General features: G+C 38.1%; 1 protein-coding gene across 1 annotated transcript; it reads left to right on the forward strand.

Moving 5' to 3' along the window:
- Positions 1 to 9,680: 9,680 nt before the first annotated feature.
- LOC147548720 (uncharacterized) lies at positions 9,681 to 12,305 on the forward strand. The gene is made up of 6 exons (XM_086668106.1): positions 9,681 to 10,509; positions 10,654 to 11,006; positions 11,238 to 11,569; positions 11,669 to 11,759; positions 11,835 to 11,914; positions 12,233 to 12,305. Exons 1-6 carry the CDS (start codon positions 9,681 to 9,683, stop codon positions 12,303 to 12,305), a joined length of 1,758 nt encoding a protein of 585 aa, XP_086524232.1.
- Positions 12,306 to 20,674: the final 8,369 nt, after the last annotated feature.

Consider the following 20,674-nt stretch of genomic DNA (forward strand, 5'->3'; position numbering starts at 1 on the left):
TCGCGACCGGCCAATTTTTCGACCGGCGACCTTGAAGGTCTGTTCGCAGGCCATTAATCTGGTGAACCAGATCTGATTCACCAGATCAAGAGAGAAAAGAAGGTTAAAAAAATAAAAATTTTAAGAGAGAGAGAATAAAAAAAAATTGAAGGTCGCCGGCCGAACAATTGACCGGCCGGCGACCCCTGCCGGAGAAGATGATGATGTGGCGTGGTAGGTGACTTGGCAGAGAGAGAAAATGAGATGGAGGGGAGAGAGTAACGAAAAGTTACAGATAACGGAGAAAGGGGGTCATACGGGAATTATTGCTAAAGTAGGGGGTCAGGTAGAAAACTGGTCACAAAGTTGGGGGCCATTTGGGAAATAACCCTTGATTTTTTGCTTTGACCCCTAAACTTTAGATTCCAACATACAAAACCTAAATATAAAATTCTTAAATGATTAATGGGTTCTGTTTATCTTTTAGTTTAATTGATTCTTTCTTATTTGGGTCGGTTTTGTTAATTATTGCGTTTAATGGGTTTTTTTATAGTTATGGAACTTCATCAGGAGAGAGAAAATTAATGCCAACAATTGAAGAAGAATTAGAGAGAAGTTCATTACTTTATAGTCTATTAATGCCAGATCTGGTTCACCGGATCAAGAGAGAGAGGAGAGATTCTTAAAAAAAAAAAAAATTTAGAGAGAGAAAGAAGAGAGAAGAAAAAATTAATTAATTTTTATATGTTTGAAGGTAGCCGACCGGGAAATTGGCCGGCTGGCGACCTTCGCCGGAGAAGATGATGAGGTGGCGAGAAGGTTAGGCGGCAGAGAGAGGTGATGAGATGGAAGAGAGAGAAATAATGACTGCTTAACGGTGTTATAAAGGAATCTGAAAAAAGGGGTCATCTGGGTATTTTTTATAAAGTAGGGGGCTAGGCAGGAAGCTGGTCACAAAGTTGGGGGCTATTTGGAAAATAACCCTTAGGATTTCTCTATATAAGGACTAGTTATGAAGCAGAAAATGTGTGGAATTTTCTCAAGAGAAAACCAATCTCTACAACATCAAGTAGAGAGGGATTTTAGAGAAAAAAAAACTCTCATTATATCCTTATAGTTATGAAGAAGGAGTTCTTCATCTCAACCTTCATTAAGGTCCTAGCTGACTGAAGTAAGGGAGTTCAAGTCAACCTACTCGGTATCTCAAGTAGAGGAGCTACGTTTGGAGCTCTTTATCTTTCGAAAAGGTATTAAAATCTAGTTCGAGGGAAAGTGATTAAGGTAATCTTCTTTCCATATTTAGTGCATTATTAGTTCTTGCATGTGATCCTGGAAACTAGTATTAGACATATTAGATGTCTGAGATTCCGCTAACAACACTAGGTGGCACCATAAGTCAACAGTGGTGTTAGAGCCTCTTGCACGAGCTAATTTTGTCTAAACGAAATAGATTCAGACTTGTTTAATTAGATAGATAAGTTTGAATAAAGATTTAGACATCAATTTGATTAGTTTGATTGAGATTTAGGCGTAATCAAATAGGTTTTGAAAGAGTTTCAATGGATTAAAACCCTAGATTTTCGATTTTCTTAAAATAGTTTCGAAAATAAGATTAAAAGGTTTAAGATTTTGAAAGAGTTTTAAGAATATGAGTTTTTTTATGTTGAATCATCAGAAAACAGCATCTGGAATCAATCAAAAAAAGGAGGAGCGGATGGATGTTTCTAAAATTTTTAGAAACTGCACGGTTTGTCCGGTCATGACGCGTCTAGGAAACTTCTAGCCCGACCCCGCGTGTCTCGGGCGATATCCCGAGACACGAAAGACGTGTCTAGAGTATCCCAGTCTGAGTCAGACTGGGAATCCTATTCCGAGATGCACTAGGAAATTTGAGACACGAAGGTCTCAGACATCCCAGACGCATCTAGAAAGCGTCTAAGAGTCCTAGATCGAGATAGACTAGGAAGTCCGAGATATGAAGGTCTTACCTTCATCAAGATACATAAGAGAGATACCCATGGCAATTTAACCCTTAAGTTTACCAAACCATCATCAAAACAGGAGCTTCAACCCATTGACACTGGCTTTATTGCTCGTTGGGCATGTCCATATGATGTAGGGCTTACCTTCATCAAAAAGATGTTGTACCCAAAATCCAGATTCTTCCGTGATTGTGACTACTACCCTACTGAAGGTCCTGTGAACACATTTCTCATCAAACCTAAGAGCCAGTTTGTTCTAGATAAGCTCAACTTTGGACGTCCTTGGATACTAAGAGGTATGTTGTTGGTCCTCAAGGAAGTGGTGTTTCCACTTACAGATTCTACTGAAGACTTATTCTTCGAACTTATGAGATGCACTTTGTACAAGGTTCCTCAAGCACTACAGAATAGGGAAGATTTTGACTTCATCTTTGGTTGCATGGGCAAGATTATCAGTATCAAACCCAGAAACTTTGGTAGAATTAACAACAACACAGTCAAAGTTTATTTTATGTATGATATCAGATCCCCTTTGGTAGCAGTGATCAATCCTATTTTCTCTGATGGAGAGAAAGTTATCAAGATAAGCTATCGGAAATTTCCAGGAGCCATTTGTCAGTTATATCGTATTATTGAGCACCCACTGAATAGCTGTCCTATTTTCGTTACCTCTTCTGATGAAGAGTTAGAATCCAACCCTGAACCTATGGAAGCTATTGGTAGACTCTATTACCTTGTGACCTGAACCCCCTCAACTCCTAGCTCCCCCTCCATCACCTGTCCATGGAGTCATTCCACCTCACTAGCCTTTTCAAGCTTCAGGTAAGAGAGTTAGAGACAACTCGAGACCCTCATCTGCTGGTCACTCTAATCAATCTCTCGAGGACTCTCAGGAGGATGTAACTATACTGGAGAATGTGGAAGCTAGAAGCCTCTTGCAAGAATCATTGCTACTCACTCATAGTCTTAACATCATCACCAATGCAGGGGATAAGGATGAAGCTGCACTCTCAGTTTCGTCTTCTCATTAGTCAGTTCCTGGGTGTCTTCTTTTTAGTTTTCTGTTATCTTGGTTTAGTTCTCTGTTATGTGCATGTTAGTTATGTTTAGTGGTGTTTAGGTTAGTCTCTTGGTGTTGCTGTTTTTGTTTGGTGTAGGATCTTTTGTGGTAATAGTCTAATTATTTTCTCAGTTAGCTATAGTCCATATCTGGACTTTTTGTTTCCTTGAGGTGATAGGCTGTACTGGGTGGTACTAGACACCTCAGTTTCAGTCATCTTGTTTGTAGTAGCTCTAGTTGAGATATATTTCAGACTGTTAGTTTTAGTCTATGCTTCCTTGTCAGTTTTTGTTTAGTTCTCTTTCTACTGTTCTTCTGCCTTTAGAGTTCTGTTCTCAGCTTTAGTGTTTCTCTGTTTGTTAGATAATTACTTCTTTTTGTCTTTCTGTTACTCGTTTATTTCTCTTAGCATTCGGTGTTGGTTGTGACTGTTAGACAATTATTGTCTTTAGTGCTTTTTCTTTCCTAGCTGGAATAGCAGTGGTCCTTCCTCTCGCTTTTTCGGGGAGATTTAGCTTAGACAGTTTCTCGGGCGACCTTTTAAATCTACTCCTTGTCTTCTGGGCTTGTAGAGAGTGGCCCTCAAACTTTACACCCTTTCTCTCACCTTTTGACTTGGAGGGCCTTTATACTCTTAATTTTGTCTTTCAGACATTTTGAGTGTGGCCCTTAGGCTTATAGCACCTCTCCTCTTCCCTCTTTGACCTAGGGTGGTTTTAGTCTTCACCTAGTTAGTAGTCCTTTGACCTCGTCAGTTGCCTTATTTCTTACCTATGTGCCGTCTTCTTGGACTGTCGGAGGGTGGCCTTTATTCTTAGCTTCATCTCTCGTCCCTCGTCCAAGAGCCCAGTAGCTGGTCTACCCTTAGTGTATAGATATTAGACCCCGTGCCACTGATCCATGGAGCTGTCGATCATGGCATGGAATGTCCGTGGTTGTGGCAATTTTGCAAATCGTAAGCACCTTAGCAAGATCATTAAAGAACACAACCCGGACTTTATATTCCTCTCTGAAAACCAAGAGCATCAATACGAACCTCTACAAAATACTTAACCTGAATAACATTTATGAGAAACATGTGATTGACCCGATTAATAAAGCGGGGGGGCTAGCTCTGTTCTGGTCTCCTCAATTTGACATAGAAGTTATTTACGCGGACAACAATATGATTCATGTGAAAGGCACCCAAGCGGACAATGATAATATCTTTCATCTCACGGGTTTCTATGGCTGCCCTTACAATAAAAACAAAATGAAGCTCTGGGATACCTTGGCTCGCTTTTGATAACAGTATCCCTTGGCTTGTTATTGGCGACATGAACTGCATCTTTGACCAATCTGAAAAGCTAGGATGAAAAGTCGCCTCTCAGATGACTATCTCTCAGTGTAAGCATACTATTAATGGTCTGGGCCTACAGGACATTGGTTTTGTGGGAAACCCGTATACTTGGTCAAACAAACAATTTAAAGGTAACCTCATTCAAGAGAGGCTCGACCGAGCTTTAGTTAATTACAAGTGGCTCACCATCCATCCCCAGTCTAAACTCACCCCTACTCTGGGTTCTAATCATAACCCTATCCTTTTCTCTACCAAACCTAACTCTTCTCTGGGGCGTAGACCTTTCAAATTCATTCGCACCTGGATGTCCCACCCTAATTGTGCTCAGTTTATCAAAACTAACTGGATCACCCTTCCTAATCCCATCCAAACCAAGCTCAACTCCCTTGCCATCAAACTCTCTAAGTGGAATAAAGAAGTCTTCGGTCATATTGATAATAGCATCAAAAGCCTCACTCAAAAACTGCAATCCATTAAAGATGTAGATAGATTCAAGGATACTTTCACCTAGATTGAAACCCTTTTTCTCCAACAAGAGAGCCTGTGGAAAGAAAAATCGAGAATAACGAATATCAATTTATGAGACTGAAACACTTAATACTTCCATGCTAAAGCTACCACGAGAAACCATAAAAATCAGATCCATTCCATAAAAAAGGATGACAACTCGTGGTCCAATGATGAGGCGGAGATCTCCACATTCTTTTCTAACCATCTTTAGAATATCTCCTCGTCGGTCGGATCCACCTTGTCGGCTAACCTCATTGAGTGTTTCACTCCTCAGATTTCCCAATTCCAGAATGAGGTATTAACCGCTATCCCTGAGGAGGAGGAAATCCAAAAGGCCACGTTCTCTCTAAAACCAGGAGCAACCCCTGGCCCAGATGGTTTTCCTCCTCTTTTCAACCAAGCCAATTGGGATACGGTCAAGGAAGACATTATTCACATGGTCCCCCTCTTCTTTAGAGAAGCAACTCTGCCGATGATGTCGAATATCATACACACATCTGTCTTCTTCCCAAAACCAAAACTCCCCAATCGCCTGTAGATTATAGGCTCATTAGTCTTCTCAAAAGCACTTATAAAATCATCACCAAAATCCTTGCCAATAGGCTCAAACCTATCTTAACTGATATTATCTCCCCTTTCCAGGCCGCTTATGTTCCAGGTAGACAAATTACGGACAATATCATCATTAGCCAAGAGCTTATTCACTCCTATAAGAAAATCAAAGGAGCGAAAAGCTATTTTGGTCTCAAACTCGATATGTCCAAGGCTTTTGACCGTATCGAATGGAACTATCTAGAGAGTATTATGCATATGATGGGTTTTACCCCTAATTGGATTGAGCTCATGAGCATCTGCCTCACTACCAGTTCCATGGTTGTTCTCATTAATGGGCGTCCTAGCTTAACCTTCGATGTTAGTCGTGGGATTAGACAGGGCGACCCACTTTCGCCTTTCCTGTCCGCGATAGCCATGGAAGGCCTCAGTCGGCTTTTAGAGAAGAAGAACAGCAATTCCTCCTTCATAGGCTTCCTTATACCTAATTCGGAGCTCACCATCAATCATCTTCTTTTTGCTGATGATTGTATTATCTTCGGGCAAAATTCTCGTGACAACATCTATAATCTTAAGCTTATTCTGAAAGAGTTCATCGATGCTTCGGGACAAATGATCAACTATTCTAAATCTAATATCTTCTTCTCTAAACACTCGCGCCCGAAATTTAAACGTATGATCATCCAAGAGCTCAAAGTCCACTACTCTTCTGCAGGTGATAAATACCTTGGCACCAATCTTTTCATTGACATGAACAAAAAGTCTTCTTTCCAACCTATTCTTACCCACATTAAAAACAAGCTCGCCAAATGGCAATCTCATCTCCTCTCTCAAGCTGGTCGCTCGGTAGTTGTTTCTATTATCGCAGCGGTCGTTCCTTGATACCAAATGCAGTGCTTTGTCATCCCAAAAGGCATATGCAACAGCATTGAGTCCCTCCAAAGGACTTTCTGGTGGGGAAAATCCAAAACGTTCCATACTATCAATTGGTCGACCATTTGCAAGCCGCATAAACTTGGAGGGCTGGGCTTTCATCTTCCCCTTCTCGACAACCAGGCCTTCCTCAACAAGATTAACTGGCATCTTATCAACAATCCTAATGTTGTCTGGGTCCAAGTACTTAAAAGAAAGTACTTCCCCAAGTCTCATAAGCCCTCTCCTCCTAAAGCTTATCACTCCTGGCCCTGGAAATCCATTACCAAACAGTTTAATCAGATGGATGGGCTGATCTTCTTAGATATCAACAAAGGAGTGAATATTAATATCTGGCAGGACTTCTGGATTCCGAATCACCCCCTCCCATTACTAACCAGAGTGGATCGAACCTTGAAAGGGTAGCTAAACTAATAAATAATAATACCTGGAATATTAATGTTTTACAAAATTGTTTTAACAGTGATATCTTCAGCTCAATCCTGAGCATAAACATTCAGAGTAACCAAGAGGATAAACCGACGTGGACGCTAACATAATCAGGTAATTTTTATATTAAATCTATCTACAATTTTCTGAGAACAGGAAGTGCAAATCTTATGCAGGATCAAAACGACTGGTTTTTTATATCGAATATGAATACTATCCCTCGTGTTAAACTATTTCTCTGGAAATGCTGCACCAACAGTTTACCAGTGAAGGCAAAAATAGGTAAATTCATCGAAAACTCATACTCTTGTATAAACTGTAACGATAACAAAACATTTGACCACGTCATGCTTCATTGTACTTTTGCGAAAGCAATATGGTTCCACTTTCAGGTAAGAACAGATCAAATAATCACGAAAAATCAATGGATACAACAATGGAAAAATTTAGATGAGGAACTTACTAATCTGTACGCCAAAATTCTTTGGTTTATATGGAAAGCGCGATGTGAAAACTGCTTTAACACAAACAAACAAACAAAATCCGAGACAAATGATGGACAGGATAAATAACACATCTATTAGGCCTCTCAAGATTGAATCTATTATCACTAACAAATGCAGGAAAAAAACTAAGCAACAAACATGGAGATCTCCATCGACACCATTCATTAAGCTAAACGTCGACGCCTCTTTTTCCACAATCTCATAACCAGCCGGCATAGGATGTATCATTCGGGATGAAGACTCTAACTTCATATAACAGTAGCTAACACAGTTCGATGCCAGAATGCGGAAGAATGTGAAAGCATAACATCCTCGCCAGTATAAGATGGGTCATACGGTTGAACATTACCCACGCACATATAGAGAGTGATAACCAAGCACTAATACTTTTCATCAACGGTCAAAGTATTGGACTTCACTGGCAATCCAAAAAGATTATGCAACAAGTGACGGATCTCAAAGACAAATTTACAAGCATTATATTCACATTTGCTCCTAGAGAATGCAATGCTCAAGCAGACGCGCTTGCAAAAGGGAGCAGAAGACATGGATACAGAAACGTTTGGAATGTTGTACCTCCCTTTATTTCTGCTTTACACTAGAGACCTTGTACTTGTTTGTTTTATTTATGTTTTTCCTTTCATAAAAAAAAAGCACAAATGTGTGCCCCGATGTAATAATGAATTTCAAGTTTATACGATCTGCGAATCATTGAGTCTTGTAATTAGAGTTTAGGGTCTAAAGAGTCCATTGAAGAACCGAAGGATGGGATCATGGTTCGAGTGGGAGAAATATTGTTATATTTTTAACATACAACAATATGTTTTGAAAAATGAACAAGTGTCCGGAATAAGTTGTAGTACAGTAGAAACGAACAAGTATTTTTTTTTTACAGAAGTGTATATTTTTACTTGGCAAAATGAAAATTTAGGGAAAGTATAGTATGACACAAGCAAACAACTATTTATTGGTGAAAATAAATGAAGTTTGTAATTTTCGAAAGAAATAACGAAAAGGGCTCTAAATGATAAGTGAGAATAACATCTGATAAACAGACAATAAAGAAAAACCCATAATCTATGTCACAAAACAAATAAAAAGAAAACATTTTACCTAGTGAAAGATGGTAGAATTGGGTTAATTCTATTTTGGCCCCCTAAAGATGACCAAAATGGCCCCCTAAAGATGACCAGCTTCCAATTTGGCCCCCTTTTTCATCTTTCCGTCATTTTCACCGTTAGGGTTTGGTGCGCTGGCATTTTACTTCCAGCAATACCCCTGCCCGTATCTACCCCCTTGGTCCACGCGAAGATTTATGGTCCCCAGACCTTTCCCATCAATTCAGTGGGTGAATGACTACTCACCATTAAAACGCCCACACCTACCCAGCAGAATACGAAGCGGCGGTGGCGTGAAATGTCTCCCTCAGTCATTCCTTAACCAACACGTCTTCTTCAGTTTACAAAACGCGTCTCCCTCTCTCTATTTCTCTCTCTCTGTCATTTTCTTCTTCGCTCTGTTCTTCAAAAATCTCTCTCTCCTTGCCCTAAATCCTACCAACATGAGTAGTAGTTCAAACATAGATGATGATGAAATCCGGTTCGATCCACCTTCAATGGTTGATGTTCAGGTGCATTATGGTGGTGAATGGGTTCCAGAAACGGAATGGAATGATGTTCATCATTCAGAATATGTTGGAGGAGAAACCTTACTAATCGAAGACGTTCGTTATCCACTTGAAGATCATATGACATATGATAGATTTCTGGACTACATTTGCCATGAAATGGGGATCCCTGCAGGAACTGTTCTTGATTTGTGGACTATTATACAAGTTGAGAAGCATATAGGATTTGTTAAGAATGATACAGATCTGGAGACCAGCTTTATGGCATGTGTACCAAGTTATGGTGGTGGTTTTCTTCACTTTTTTGTTAATGCCGATTTCCCTGAAATTCCCCCATTCCCTCCTGACTTTTACCTGTGTTGGAAGAAGACACCAAGAACGAAGCAAAAGGGTACTTGTCGTCGCAGGTCAAAAGGGGTTAGTCGTCAACCTAAAAGACATGTTTCAAGAAAGAAAATGCATCCCTCTAGTCAGGAAGAAAACGTTGAGGGTAATGTTGATCCCATGGAAGTTGACAAAGGGGTTTCAGAAATGGAAGTTGATCGAGAAGTAACAGTGGCAGTGGATGAAGGGGTATCTGAGATGGTAGTTGATGAAGGAGTCGGTGACCAACATGGGTCTGTAGGAGTATCAGCCGAATTAGGAGAAACTGGAATAGGGGGCCAAACTGGAATAGGGGGCCAAACTGGAATAGATTGGTCCACATTTGACTGGGATAGATGACAGGATTTGAAGAAGATAATTGAGAGACATACTGAGAAGAATGGTTGGGGTTAGTGATGAGTTAGTTGGTACTCAAGTTTCAGTAGTAACAGAAGCCACAGTTGATCATCAAGTTGACAATGAAGGTGGTTTAGATTTAGGAGGTGATGTCAACCCAGAAGATAGATACCACTCAAATGATGATTCAGATGAAGATGAAGGTGACTATTATTCAGATGAAGGAGAAGGTATAGATCAGTATGACCCCAGATTTGAAGAGTTTGCTGATTTTTATCAGAATGAGGATGCGTCCTCTGAAGATGATGAAGATAATGAAGAGGAAGTGGGTCAAAATAGAAATGTGCTTGAAGTTGGACAGACATGGGCCACAATTGGGCAAGCAAGAGCAGCAATTAGAACTCATGCAATTGCTAATCGGTTTGCCTATAAGCAAATTAGGAATGAGAAGCGGAGATTGAAGTTTAAGTGCAAGGCTGACGGATGCAAATGGAATGTCTACATTTCTAGACTCAGTGATAGATTCACTTATAAGTTGGGTAAGAGTAACTTAGTTCATACCTGTCAAGCTGATGCTGAAGATAAAAATCCGATGGCTAACGCGAAATGGGTTTCGGGAGTGTTCATGGATCTATTTGTTGAAAACCCAGCCCTCACACCGGATAACATTCAAGCATGGGTGAAGACTAATAAGGGTGTCAACATTCGTTACAAAATAACTTGGAGTGCTAGAAACCTCATGATGGAGAAGGTGCATGGGAATTTTGAAGAGGGTTACCGGAAAACACCTGAGATGGCTCGACAAATCTTGTTATCCAATCGAGGTAGTATAGCTACAGTCTCTAGGCATGATGCAACCGAAACATTCACAGGTATGTTCAATCTTTCCAGTTTGGAACCTTTTTCCAATTTGACCCCTTTTTTCTATTTTGACCCCCTTTTTCTATTTTGACCCTTTTTTTCTATTTTGACCCCCTTTTTCTATTTTGACCCCCTTTTTCTATTTTGACCATTAGGTATGTGTGTGTGTTTCAAAGCTTCCATTGAAGGTTTTTCGAAAGGTTGTAGACCTATACTGGGATTAGATGGGTGTTTCCTGAAGGGAAAATATGGAGGTGTATGTCTTTCTATCCTTGCCCTTGATGCTACTAATGGGATTTTTCCCATTGCTATTTATGTGTGTCGGAATGAGTGCAAAGAGACATGGTTGAACTTTCTTTCAGCCGTGGGTCCTAAACTGACATTGCATCAACAACCATTGACGATTATGTCAGATAGACAGAAAGGTTTGATAGATGCTGTAGATACTGTGTTTGGCAATGGAAGACATCGGTTCTGCTTCCGACATATGTACAAGAACTTCAAGCAAGTACATGCTAGTCTACATTTGGAGGAGTTGGTGTAGAATGCAGCCAGGTCATACACAGAAGCAGACTTTAATAAATGGATGTCTGTGCTGCAAGGTGTTAGTCTTGAGGCAAAAAGATGGTTGGAACGAGAGGCTCTCTCGACGTGGACTCGAGCACACTTCGACCACACTTCAAAGTGTGATTACATAACCAACAATTTTTCTGAAAGCTTTAATAGTATGATTCTGAAGATGAGAGATAAACCTTTGTGCAATATGATAGAGAAATATTGGCTGATGTGTATGGGTTCCTTTCATAAGCAAAGGTCTGAAGCAAAAGCATGGTCTGATGATGGTTTGGTTCCTAAGATTGAACGTGCATTGGAGAAGCTTAAGAAAAGGGTTCGATACTACGAGGTTCAACCTTCTGACGACATTCATTGGAATGTGAGTGTAAGGAGTGGAGTTCGCTGGCAAGTTAATTTGCAAGATCAAACATGCACATGTCGCGTCTGGCAGGTTTCAGGATTGCCTTGTGTTCACGCTATTGCTGTAATTACCCCAAGAAGAGAAAACTTCACGAAGTAAGTCCATTCTACTGTTCTTTTCCTATTTTGACCCCTTTTTCTATTTTGACCCCTATTTCTATTTTGACCCCCTAGTTCTATTTTGACCCCTTTTAGGTACTGTAGCTATTTCTACACTGTCAAAGCATACAGGGAGACGTATAAACACAGGGTTACACCAATCCCAGATGAATCGACTTGGGCGGAGGTAATATTGTAAAATTTCATTGGTTTTTTTCATCTGGCATACCAATTCCTTATACCCTTTCTCGACCTTTCGTAGCCAAGGTATGTTGTGAAACCCCCAAGGCTATCTAGAGCAGCAGGCAGGCCTAGAACACAGAGAAGGAGGGATAAGTCCGAGTAAGCGGGAAATAAGAGCCGTGGCTATTTTTGCAGCACTTGCCATACTCACGGCCACAACAAAAGGGGATGCAGGGGACCCGCACCATCAGCAGCAACAAGGGGAACTGGTGGAAGACAACAACAACAAAGTCAATCATCCTCCAGCAATCAACAAAGTCAAGCTCCACCGGTTAGGCCCCGTGTAGTAATACCAGGAAGGCTGAATGTCCCGAGATTTACTCGACAGTTTCGAAATCGTGGTGCTGGGTCATCTAATCAATCGAACAGGGGGGGAGATGCTGGTGGTCTCTGAAATGGTTTATGATACTTTTGCAGGTCTCTGAAATGGTTTGTCTTTTTTGTTAGTTCCTTTGGAGAAACTATTGGTGTATTTTGTCTGGTTGGTTAAGATACTTTTGGAGTTTTGAACAATTGGTCTATTTTGATCCTAACTTTGAATATTAATGTTAGTTTTTGGATATTCGTCACAAATCATTTTTCTTGACAAACTTAATTGATTTAAAAGGGAATCAAACATAACCTTACAGAACCTTACAGAACATTGGCCCCTAATTTTCCAAATTGGCCCCTAATTTCTTTTTTACCCCCCTAAATCAAAAATAACCTTACAGAACATTTTTCTTCACAAACTCACTGCAAAACTCATCAGGAGGAACCTCAATGACTGCTTTCCCCTTTTCTTTACCTACTTTATTGTCCATTAAATCTGAAACCCAATTAAATTTGTTGCAAACAACACAAGACAAGAACTTTCTTTGGTAATTTTGATCTGTCATTGAAGTTCGGATCTTCCTCCTTCCTATGCATTTAGGCCTAGGGCAAGGCGTATCCACCCATGGACAGTCTTTAGCAAAATGATCATGAAGGCCGCAATGGAAACATGAATCCTTAGTTCCCGAGCTACAAATTTGGGGTTTCTTCGTGGCATCAACTTCGTGTAAATCTTTGGCCTCATCAAGCCACTGAAACCCTGGGCATGACGAAAATTGGCAACTTAGATACTTTCTTGATTTACCTTCTTTGTTCTTAGCCGAAGACAAAAATCTAATCCCTGTACATTTGGGGTTTTTGCAAGGACTGTAGATCCAAGGGCAATCAATGGCCGTATGATCTAAGTCGTCACACATTTGACACCGGTGAAGTGGTGGAGATGAAGAATGTCCCAAAGCAGGTTTCATGGAGATGAAGAATGAATTTCGGTTAGCAAGCAATGGAGATGAAGAATGTCCCAAAGCAGGTTTTTTGTTCAACAATGGAGGTTTGTGTTTGATATAAATGGATTCTGTTTTGGGGGGTATTTATGGTGGGTAGGTGAAGTGTTTTAATGGTGATAGTCATTCACTGAATTGATGTGACATGCTTTATAAAAAAAAGAATATTTTGGACAGGTTTGGGACCATAAATCTTCGCGTGGACCAAGGGGGTAGATACGGGCAGGGGTATTGCTGGAAGTAAAATGCCAGCGCACCAAACCCTAACGGTGAAAATGACGGAAAGATGAAAAAGGGGGCCAAATTGGAAGCTGGTCATCTTTAGGGGGCCATTTTGGTCAATTGGTAATCTTTAGGGGGCCAAAATAGAATTAACCCGATAGAATTTGGTAACATAATGACATAAACTTATGGTATAAAAAGTGGTGGAGACATTCAAACAAAAAAGTGGTGGAGAAAAACCAGAGAAAAACTAGAGAAAAACAACGGTAGAACAAAGTTCTAGTTTTTGACGTGAGTAAGGACAAAATCACTAACACCATTTTGGGGTTTATTTTTTGAGAGTTGATTTATTGAGCTTGAGCTCATACCCGTTAGATCTCAAGATCTCTTTCCACGTGGAAGAAATCTTGCTATAAATTCTCTTTAAACTGTGGATAATTAAATGCATTAATACTCAACCCTTAAAATTAACATATTTACATAACTGCCATCAAACTTTCCATCCATCCATAATAAACCTCGTTCTACCCACTTCATGACATCAATTGCCGTTAAGTTCAAGCCAAGATTTTCACTTTTAACTAGTCATAGATGGAGAACGATGTTTTTTTGGAGGAGATATTAGAACTTCTATTAAATCATTTTTTATTTTAGGGTTTTTTGAACTTACCCCCTCATCACTAATTGATAATTGGGTTTACCCCTTCAATAATGAGTAATTGAGTTTACCCCCTTAGATTTACTATTTTTGACAAAAACACAAAGGTTGTGTTTGGCGTACGTGAAATAAATGTGACTACCAAGAACAATTATCATTCAATATGATTCCTCGTAGTTGTTCCACCTTACTTTTATTGTTTGATTTGGTCGATAGTAAGATTAGTAAAGATTGATTTTGGTTGTAATTTGTAATTTTATCATCTCATGCCATGTCCTTAGTAGTTTTGCCAAAAATACAAAATTCAAGGGGGTAAGCTCAATTACTAATTACTGAAGGGGGTAAACTCAATTTCTAATTAGTTTTGAGGGGGTAAGCTCAAAAAACCTTTTTTTTTTATTTTACAAAATAATGCGTATTTTCCTAGAATTTTGCCATTTATTTTCACTTCAATTTACAAAGTGTTTCTTTAACTATTTGATTATAATCAGACATTGCTAAGTTCTTTATTACCAATTATCTTGTCTTTTTTTTTTTAATTTAATGTTTTAGTTTTCAAATAATTACTTGCCCATAATATAAAGAGTTACTTATCTAGTAAGTTCTTTTTCTTTGTTAAGATCCTATCTAGTAAGTTGACTAGTAGAGAAAAGTAATACAAAATACAAATAGTTTGGATGAAATCATCCGATACCATAAAAAATTAGTCCTGTAGACGTGAGGAGGCAAATAATTTCTAATGACTCAGTATATTATAGGTTTTTTTTAATGGTCAGCGTGCCTCGAAATCTTGACCGCTAAGGTAGAAGACTAAACCTCTTATCACTCCAACCAACGATTGTTGACAAAAAGTTAAAGAAGAAAAAAGAAAGAAATAACATATAATAGATTAGAGGTTACTATGTGATTAAAGAGATGGCTTTTAGGTCCAAAATCCCAGGGTCAATGGGTTTAGAATCCAACGATAATATTAAATAGAACATAAATCCACCAGGAGTAATTTACATGCTTATCCTCTCTTTTGTCTACTAACCCAACTTATTCGAGGTTAAATAAAACTACCTGATGGGCCTAGAAAGGTAACCCTAAATAGGTCTACACCCGCAAGTGCACGGGTGTCAAGTTGTAAAATTCCGGTAAGACCGGTTCGTTCCTCAGAGACTAAGTCAATTTATTCTGACTCCTATAACTAATTTGGATTTACTTTGGTGTAAGATGTTGAGGTGGGAAAAATAATGAATAATTCCAAAATAACGGGAAAATAAAGTGTAAGGAGAAGTTTTATGTGGAGAAAGTCTAGGGTTTCAGAATCCACCTAAATATGCGTAAATTATTGCCTAATTAGTGACAACTCGATCTTCTATAACTCAAGGAGAGACAAATCTATCATCCTCGGAAAATACAACTTTCTTAGAATAAAATATAATGTTTTGATTTCAAAAATAAATATTCAAGTGATAATCTAACTATTAACTATCAAATCCTAAGCATGAGACATTAAAGACACTTAGTCTAAACATGAATCATCAAAATATAAGTATAGTTAATGAAAGACATATCATGAATTTAAATAATAAAAATCAATTTATCATTTAAAAGTACTTCGAAGATATTAGGTATGAGTTGAAAAAGTCAGACATTTACGCGATACTAAGGTTTCATCCTAACCCTAGATTAGATAAATTAGCTACTCATCACTAAAGAGATCATAATCATGGTGGGAGAGATAAAAATTAATAACATTAAAGAAAGAAAAAGATTCGGAGAAGAAAACACCTTTTTTCGCTTTTTTTTATTCCTTATGCGCAGCCAAACAGAACCTTAGGGAAAATTATTTTCTCATCTTCCCGGAAACGATTTCCAGGTGAGAAAATAATTTTCCTTCTCTGGTTTTTCTCTTTCCTTCTCTGTTTTCTCTTTCCTTCTCTGTTTTCTCTTTCTTTCTCCCCTAGACTTTCTATTTCTCTTTCTTTACCAATAAGAAACTCTCTCTTTCTCTCTACAATCGAACCAGTAAAGGGAGAAGAAGATAAAGAGATGTAAAAATTGATTTTTATTAATATGAAATCTCTCTCTCTCTTTACAGTATCTCTCCTAACTCTCTCTTTCCAATCTTCTCTCTCACAAAGAGAATAATCAGAAGAAGAAGAGGAAAAAGAAACAAAACTTTAACTCCCAAAAACTCTCTTTCTCTCTCTAGCTCTAGCTCTCGGTTTCTCTCTATTCTTTTCTCTCTCTAAACCGAGAGTTAATTGTTCTCTCCCTCTAAACTTCTGTCTCTGTTGTTTAGCCGTGGAGACATGATTCTGGTTCCTGAAACTCTTTCTCCTTCTTATAGCCGAGAGCCTTCCAAGCTCTTATGAACACCCTCCCTCTTCAACCGAAACCTCTCTCTCTTTCTACTGTTTCCATCTTCGAAAATTCCTTCCAACAATACCCAACTCTTCTTTCTATCTTTAAACTATATTTCCCACATTCTCCCTCTTTAAATTTTGTAGAAAAAGAAAGAATCCTCTCTCTACTGTATATACCTAAAGATAGAAATGAGGGAAAGAGATTTCGACTGAAAGAATAATCACCATGATCTTCTCTGCATAGCTGTGAGATGACAAAATTTCGCTGCTGAGTTGGTGCATCAAGATCAGATAAGACACATTGGCTTTATAGTTGGATCCCAGCTCACTCCCGTTTGGACCGTCAGATGTGCGCGCGGAGTACTGGGGAGATGTCATGCAGCGACACGTAATCTACCCTCAGGAAATATACTGACGTACTCCCGCAATGCCCAAAAGTGTACCACATAAGCATCATAATCGTCCATCTGCTGCTCTCTGCTCTTGCCATGTGTCATACCTTGATCCAGTCAACTAATTTTTGACCAAAAGTTTGACTAGCTCTATCTCCCTAACCCGGACTCCGATTCCACTTCTGCTTTCGCCAATAGATTCGTATTGGACTCTACTTTCACATGAGCACTAATATTGACGAGAATACCCTTGTCATTAAAATGACCAAAATGCCCCTCAAGTATGTCTTTATCACGATGTTTTCACATCGAACTCCGTAAATGAAACCTGAGAAAAAAAATCAAATAATTCATCAGAGTAACCGCTCGAATTAGACTAACTCGCCCGAGTTAAGAGATTCAGATGGGACATGTTTCATGTCTCATCACTACCCATATTAGAAGATATAAATAACTTTTTCAAATTCATGAAAATAATTCTTGAATAAGAAGTATTTATCCCTACAAAAAGTTGTCTTTTCCTTTTAAAGGAATGTTTCCCTAATCTTTTGACTAACAAAAAAATCGACCACAACTCTCTCTTCTTCAATTCGCCGAGATAAACCTGAAGAAATTGCAGAGAAAATTCATCCATACTTTTTAGTCTTCACCTGGAGAAAACAACAAGAACATAGTGCTCAATGGATTATAGATTTCTTTTTACCATATTCTCACTTTTTTTTCGCGATAGATTATTGCACCATCATGGTTTTGTTGTTCTTATTCTTAAAGTTAGGATATCAATCTTTTTTTTAAAAACAATTCTCTAGATCTTGTCCCATTGTTTCTCTCTCTACAATCTTGTTTTCTCTAGAAAATTTACACGAAAATTACTTATATATTTCGCAAACTTTTTGTATATTTTCATAGCATTTTCTTGATTCTAACAACAAATTTACGTTTTATAATTTTCTGACTTACCCAAAAAAATCATTTACGTTTTGTAATTTTGAATGAGCGAGTTTCTTTGCAGTCAGCAACGTTCTCAAATTTCCTGTAGCACTTTATTGATTTTGCATATAATGTGGAAATTTTACCAACATTTTCTGAACTCTAACAAAATAATATATTTTACAAACATAACATCGTTACTTGTAAAACATCGTTACTCTCAAAATAACTTTATCAACAACTGTACAGTTTTTCTATGAAGTTTAACATTTCGATTCTTTTAGATTTTTTTATTTTATCATTCCATGAATTACAAGCACTTGTTTGAACACTAATATATTTTACAAAGTTATAGGCGAGATTGTGGTTGTATGTGATTTTGCACGTGGATGAACTTGTTGGCGAAGCCTACTAAGTGATGGGCCTAAAAGGTTACCACCCGCAAGTATACGGGCGTCAAATGATAGTTCCGGTAAGACCGGTTCGTTCCTCAGAGACTAAGTTAAACTAAATTCTAACCTTAAAACTATTGAGATTTAAAATTGGTTTGATGGTGGTAAAGTAAAAATAAAATATAAAACTGAAAAATAAATAAACAAATAAGTCGGTATTCAGAAAAAGGGAACCTAGGGTTTTCGAATCCGTCTTCCTAATAATTCTAACGACAATTTAATTTTGATCTAATTAGAGAGTTCTTTATATAACTCAGGTTTTAGTCCATGAACGGTCTAAAAACCCGGAAGATTTTATCGTTAAAATGGTAAAAACTTTAATAAATTTATCGTTAAAATAATTATTTTGACTTCATCTAAAACCCTAGATATAGAAGACTTAGCTACTCATGCTAGAAACGATAAATATTTGAAGTAATATAAGAAAAAGAAGAAAGAAACTTAACTTTTCTGCGATTTTCCCACCAAACAGAGCCTAAGGAAGTGATTTCCTTCTGTTTTTTCCAAGAATCTGCCAAACGCACCCTCTGGGAAAACGATTTTCTCGTCTTTCCGGAAATATTTTCCTCTCTGAGAAATTTATTTTCTCATCTTCTTCAACTTTCTTTCTCTCTCTAACCTCCTGTTTCTCTCTTTATCTCTTACTTTAATCTCTCTCTCTATACTCTCACTAAACAAGAAACAAAAAGAAAGAAAACAAGAATAAAACCGAGAGATAATTGATTTTCAAAACTCTAAACAAAATTCTCTCTTTATCTCCCTCTACAATCTCTCTCTCTGTAATCTCTCTATCTCTCACAAACAAAGAGATTACAATTCAAAAAGAAAAATATAATGATTAGAGTTTATAAAAAATCTACTTCTCTCTCTCTACTGTTCCTCTCTCTAAAATCCGTCCTCCTCTGTTTTTTCTTTGTTCTAAAAACCGATCAAAAAAACTCCCCCCTCTCAGCCGAACTCTTCTCTTCTTTATAGACCCCGCCCTCCTTCTTTGTTTCTGATTTGATTTTGAATCGAATCCCCTCCTTCTCTCTCGGGTTTCTCTCTCTAAATCTTCCAACCGACTCCATTTTCTTCATTAACCAAGATCTTTATCTCTCTAGGATCCTAACAAACTAACTCCTTCAATCCCACTCTCTCGGGTTAGTATGAAGATATCTCATAATTGAAGTTTGAAAACCAGAGAAGAGATAAGGAAGGAGGCCGTACCAACGTGTGAATGAAATCTTCACTCCCTCTCTCTCGGGTCTCTCTGTTTTATCGGAGAGAAAAATCTCGGGTCTCTCTGTTTTATCAATAGAGATAGTAGAGAGAGAGAGAGAATATAATTCAAAAATAGTTGCCGTTAATTGCCATGAGGGGTTGATGGCGTATGCTGCGGGACATCAAAGGATGATGAGATGCATTCCCAGATGATGCCACGTGCACGGGTAGAACCGAGGCCGTTTGATCAAATAAATATGCTCGGGTGCACAGCAACATCTTGCTATCGGTTGTACTGAATCTTGAACGCCCAGAGCTTCCTGAAATACCAACACATTTGACCGAAAAGAGCCCACTCCGAATCCCTGTCGCCAAATCTGTCTCCTAACGCTTGGATGAGCGCCAAGTGTCACTAAATCATCCATGTTGACTTGGTTTTAATCCAAACTTTGACTAGCTATAAGTCTCTCATCCGAACTCCGATTTGACTTCCGTTTTTGCCTACGGGCTCGTCTTGGACTCTACTTTCCATCCGAACACTAATATTGACCAAGAAGTCAGAATCAACAAATGACCAAAATGCCCCTAGTCTGTATTCTTTCCGACTTTATCCGTTTTGCACGCATAACTCTGTAAAAAGGTACCTGAACATAAAACAGAGTAATTCGTGAGAGTAACTGCTCTAGAGAGACTAACTCGTCTAAATTAAGAGACTCAGATGGGACATTTCCATGTCTCATCACTAAGCCTTTTTCACAAGGGATGTTAGTCAAAGATTTATCAATGCAATCGCAAAGGATGAGGGTTGAATTGACTTAAATGTTCCTGAATGAATTGAAAGATAAATAGACAAAAAATTCTTAAATTTAGTAATTCTTGTAATGGATTATATTGTAATTGATTATGTTTTAATGGGTTTCTCTTAATTTTAATTACTCTAAATTTTAGTACATATATCGTGAAAGACGTTAAAAATGTTGAGAGTTAATGGAAATGCTAGAAGATATTACAGGAATATTGTTTTCCTGATTTAAGTAATACATGAGAATCAAGGAAATGCTAGAGAAATGTTAAAAATTTAGTTAACATAATGTAAGTAAGTCAGAAATGATATGATAAGAACCTAAGTCCTTCTCTAGGCCAGCCAAAGATAAACGTAATACTAATAAAAAACTTTATTAATAATTTCAATATTCATATTCATATCCTAACTACTATGAACTCAACAATATATATATATATATATATATATATATATATATACTACAACCAAACAAATTATACTCTAACTAGGACTCCTAATTCGACAATTAGGACTCAATATTTAGAAATATA

The sequence above is a fragment of the Eschscholzia californica genome, unplaced genomic scaffold (assembly GCF_041429995.1).
Source record: "Eschscholzia californica isolate CP2 unplaced genomic scaffold, dmEscCali1.0.p SCAF_3, whole genome shotgun sequence".
Lineage (NCBI taxonomy): Eukaryota > Viridiplantae > Streptophyta > Magnoliopsida > Ranunculales > Papaveraceae > Eschscholzia > Eschscholzia californica.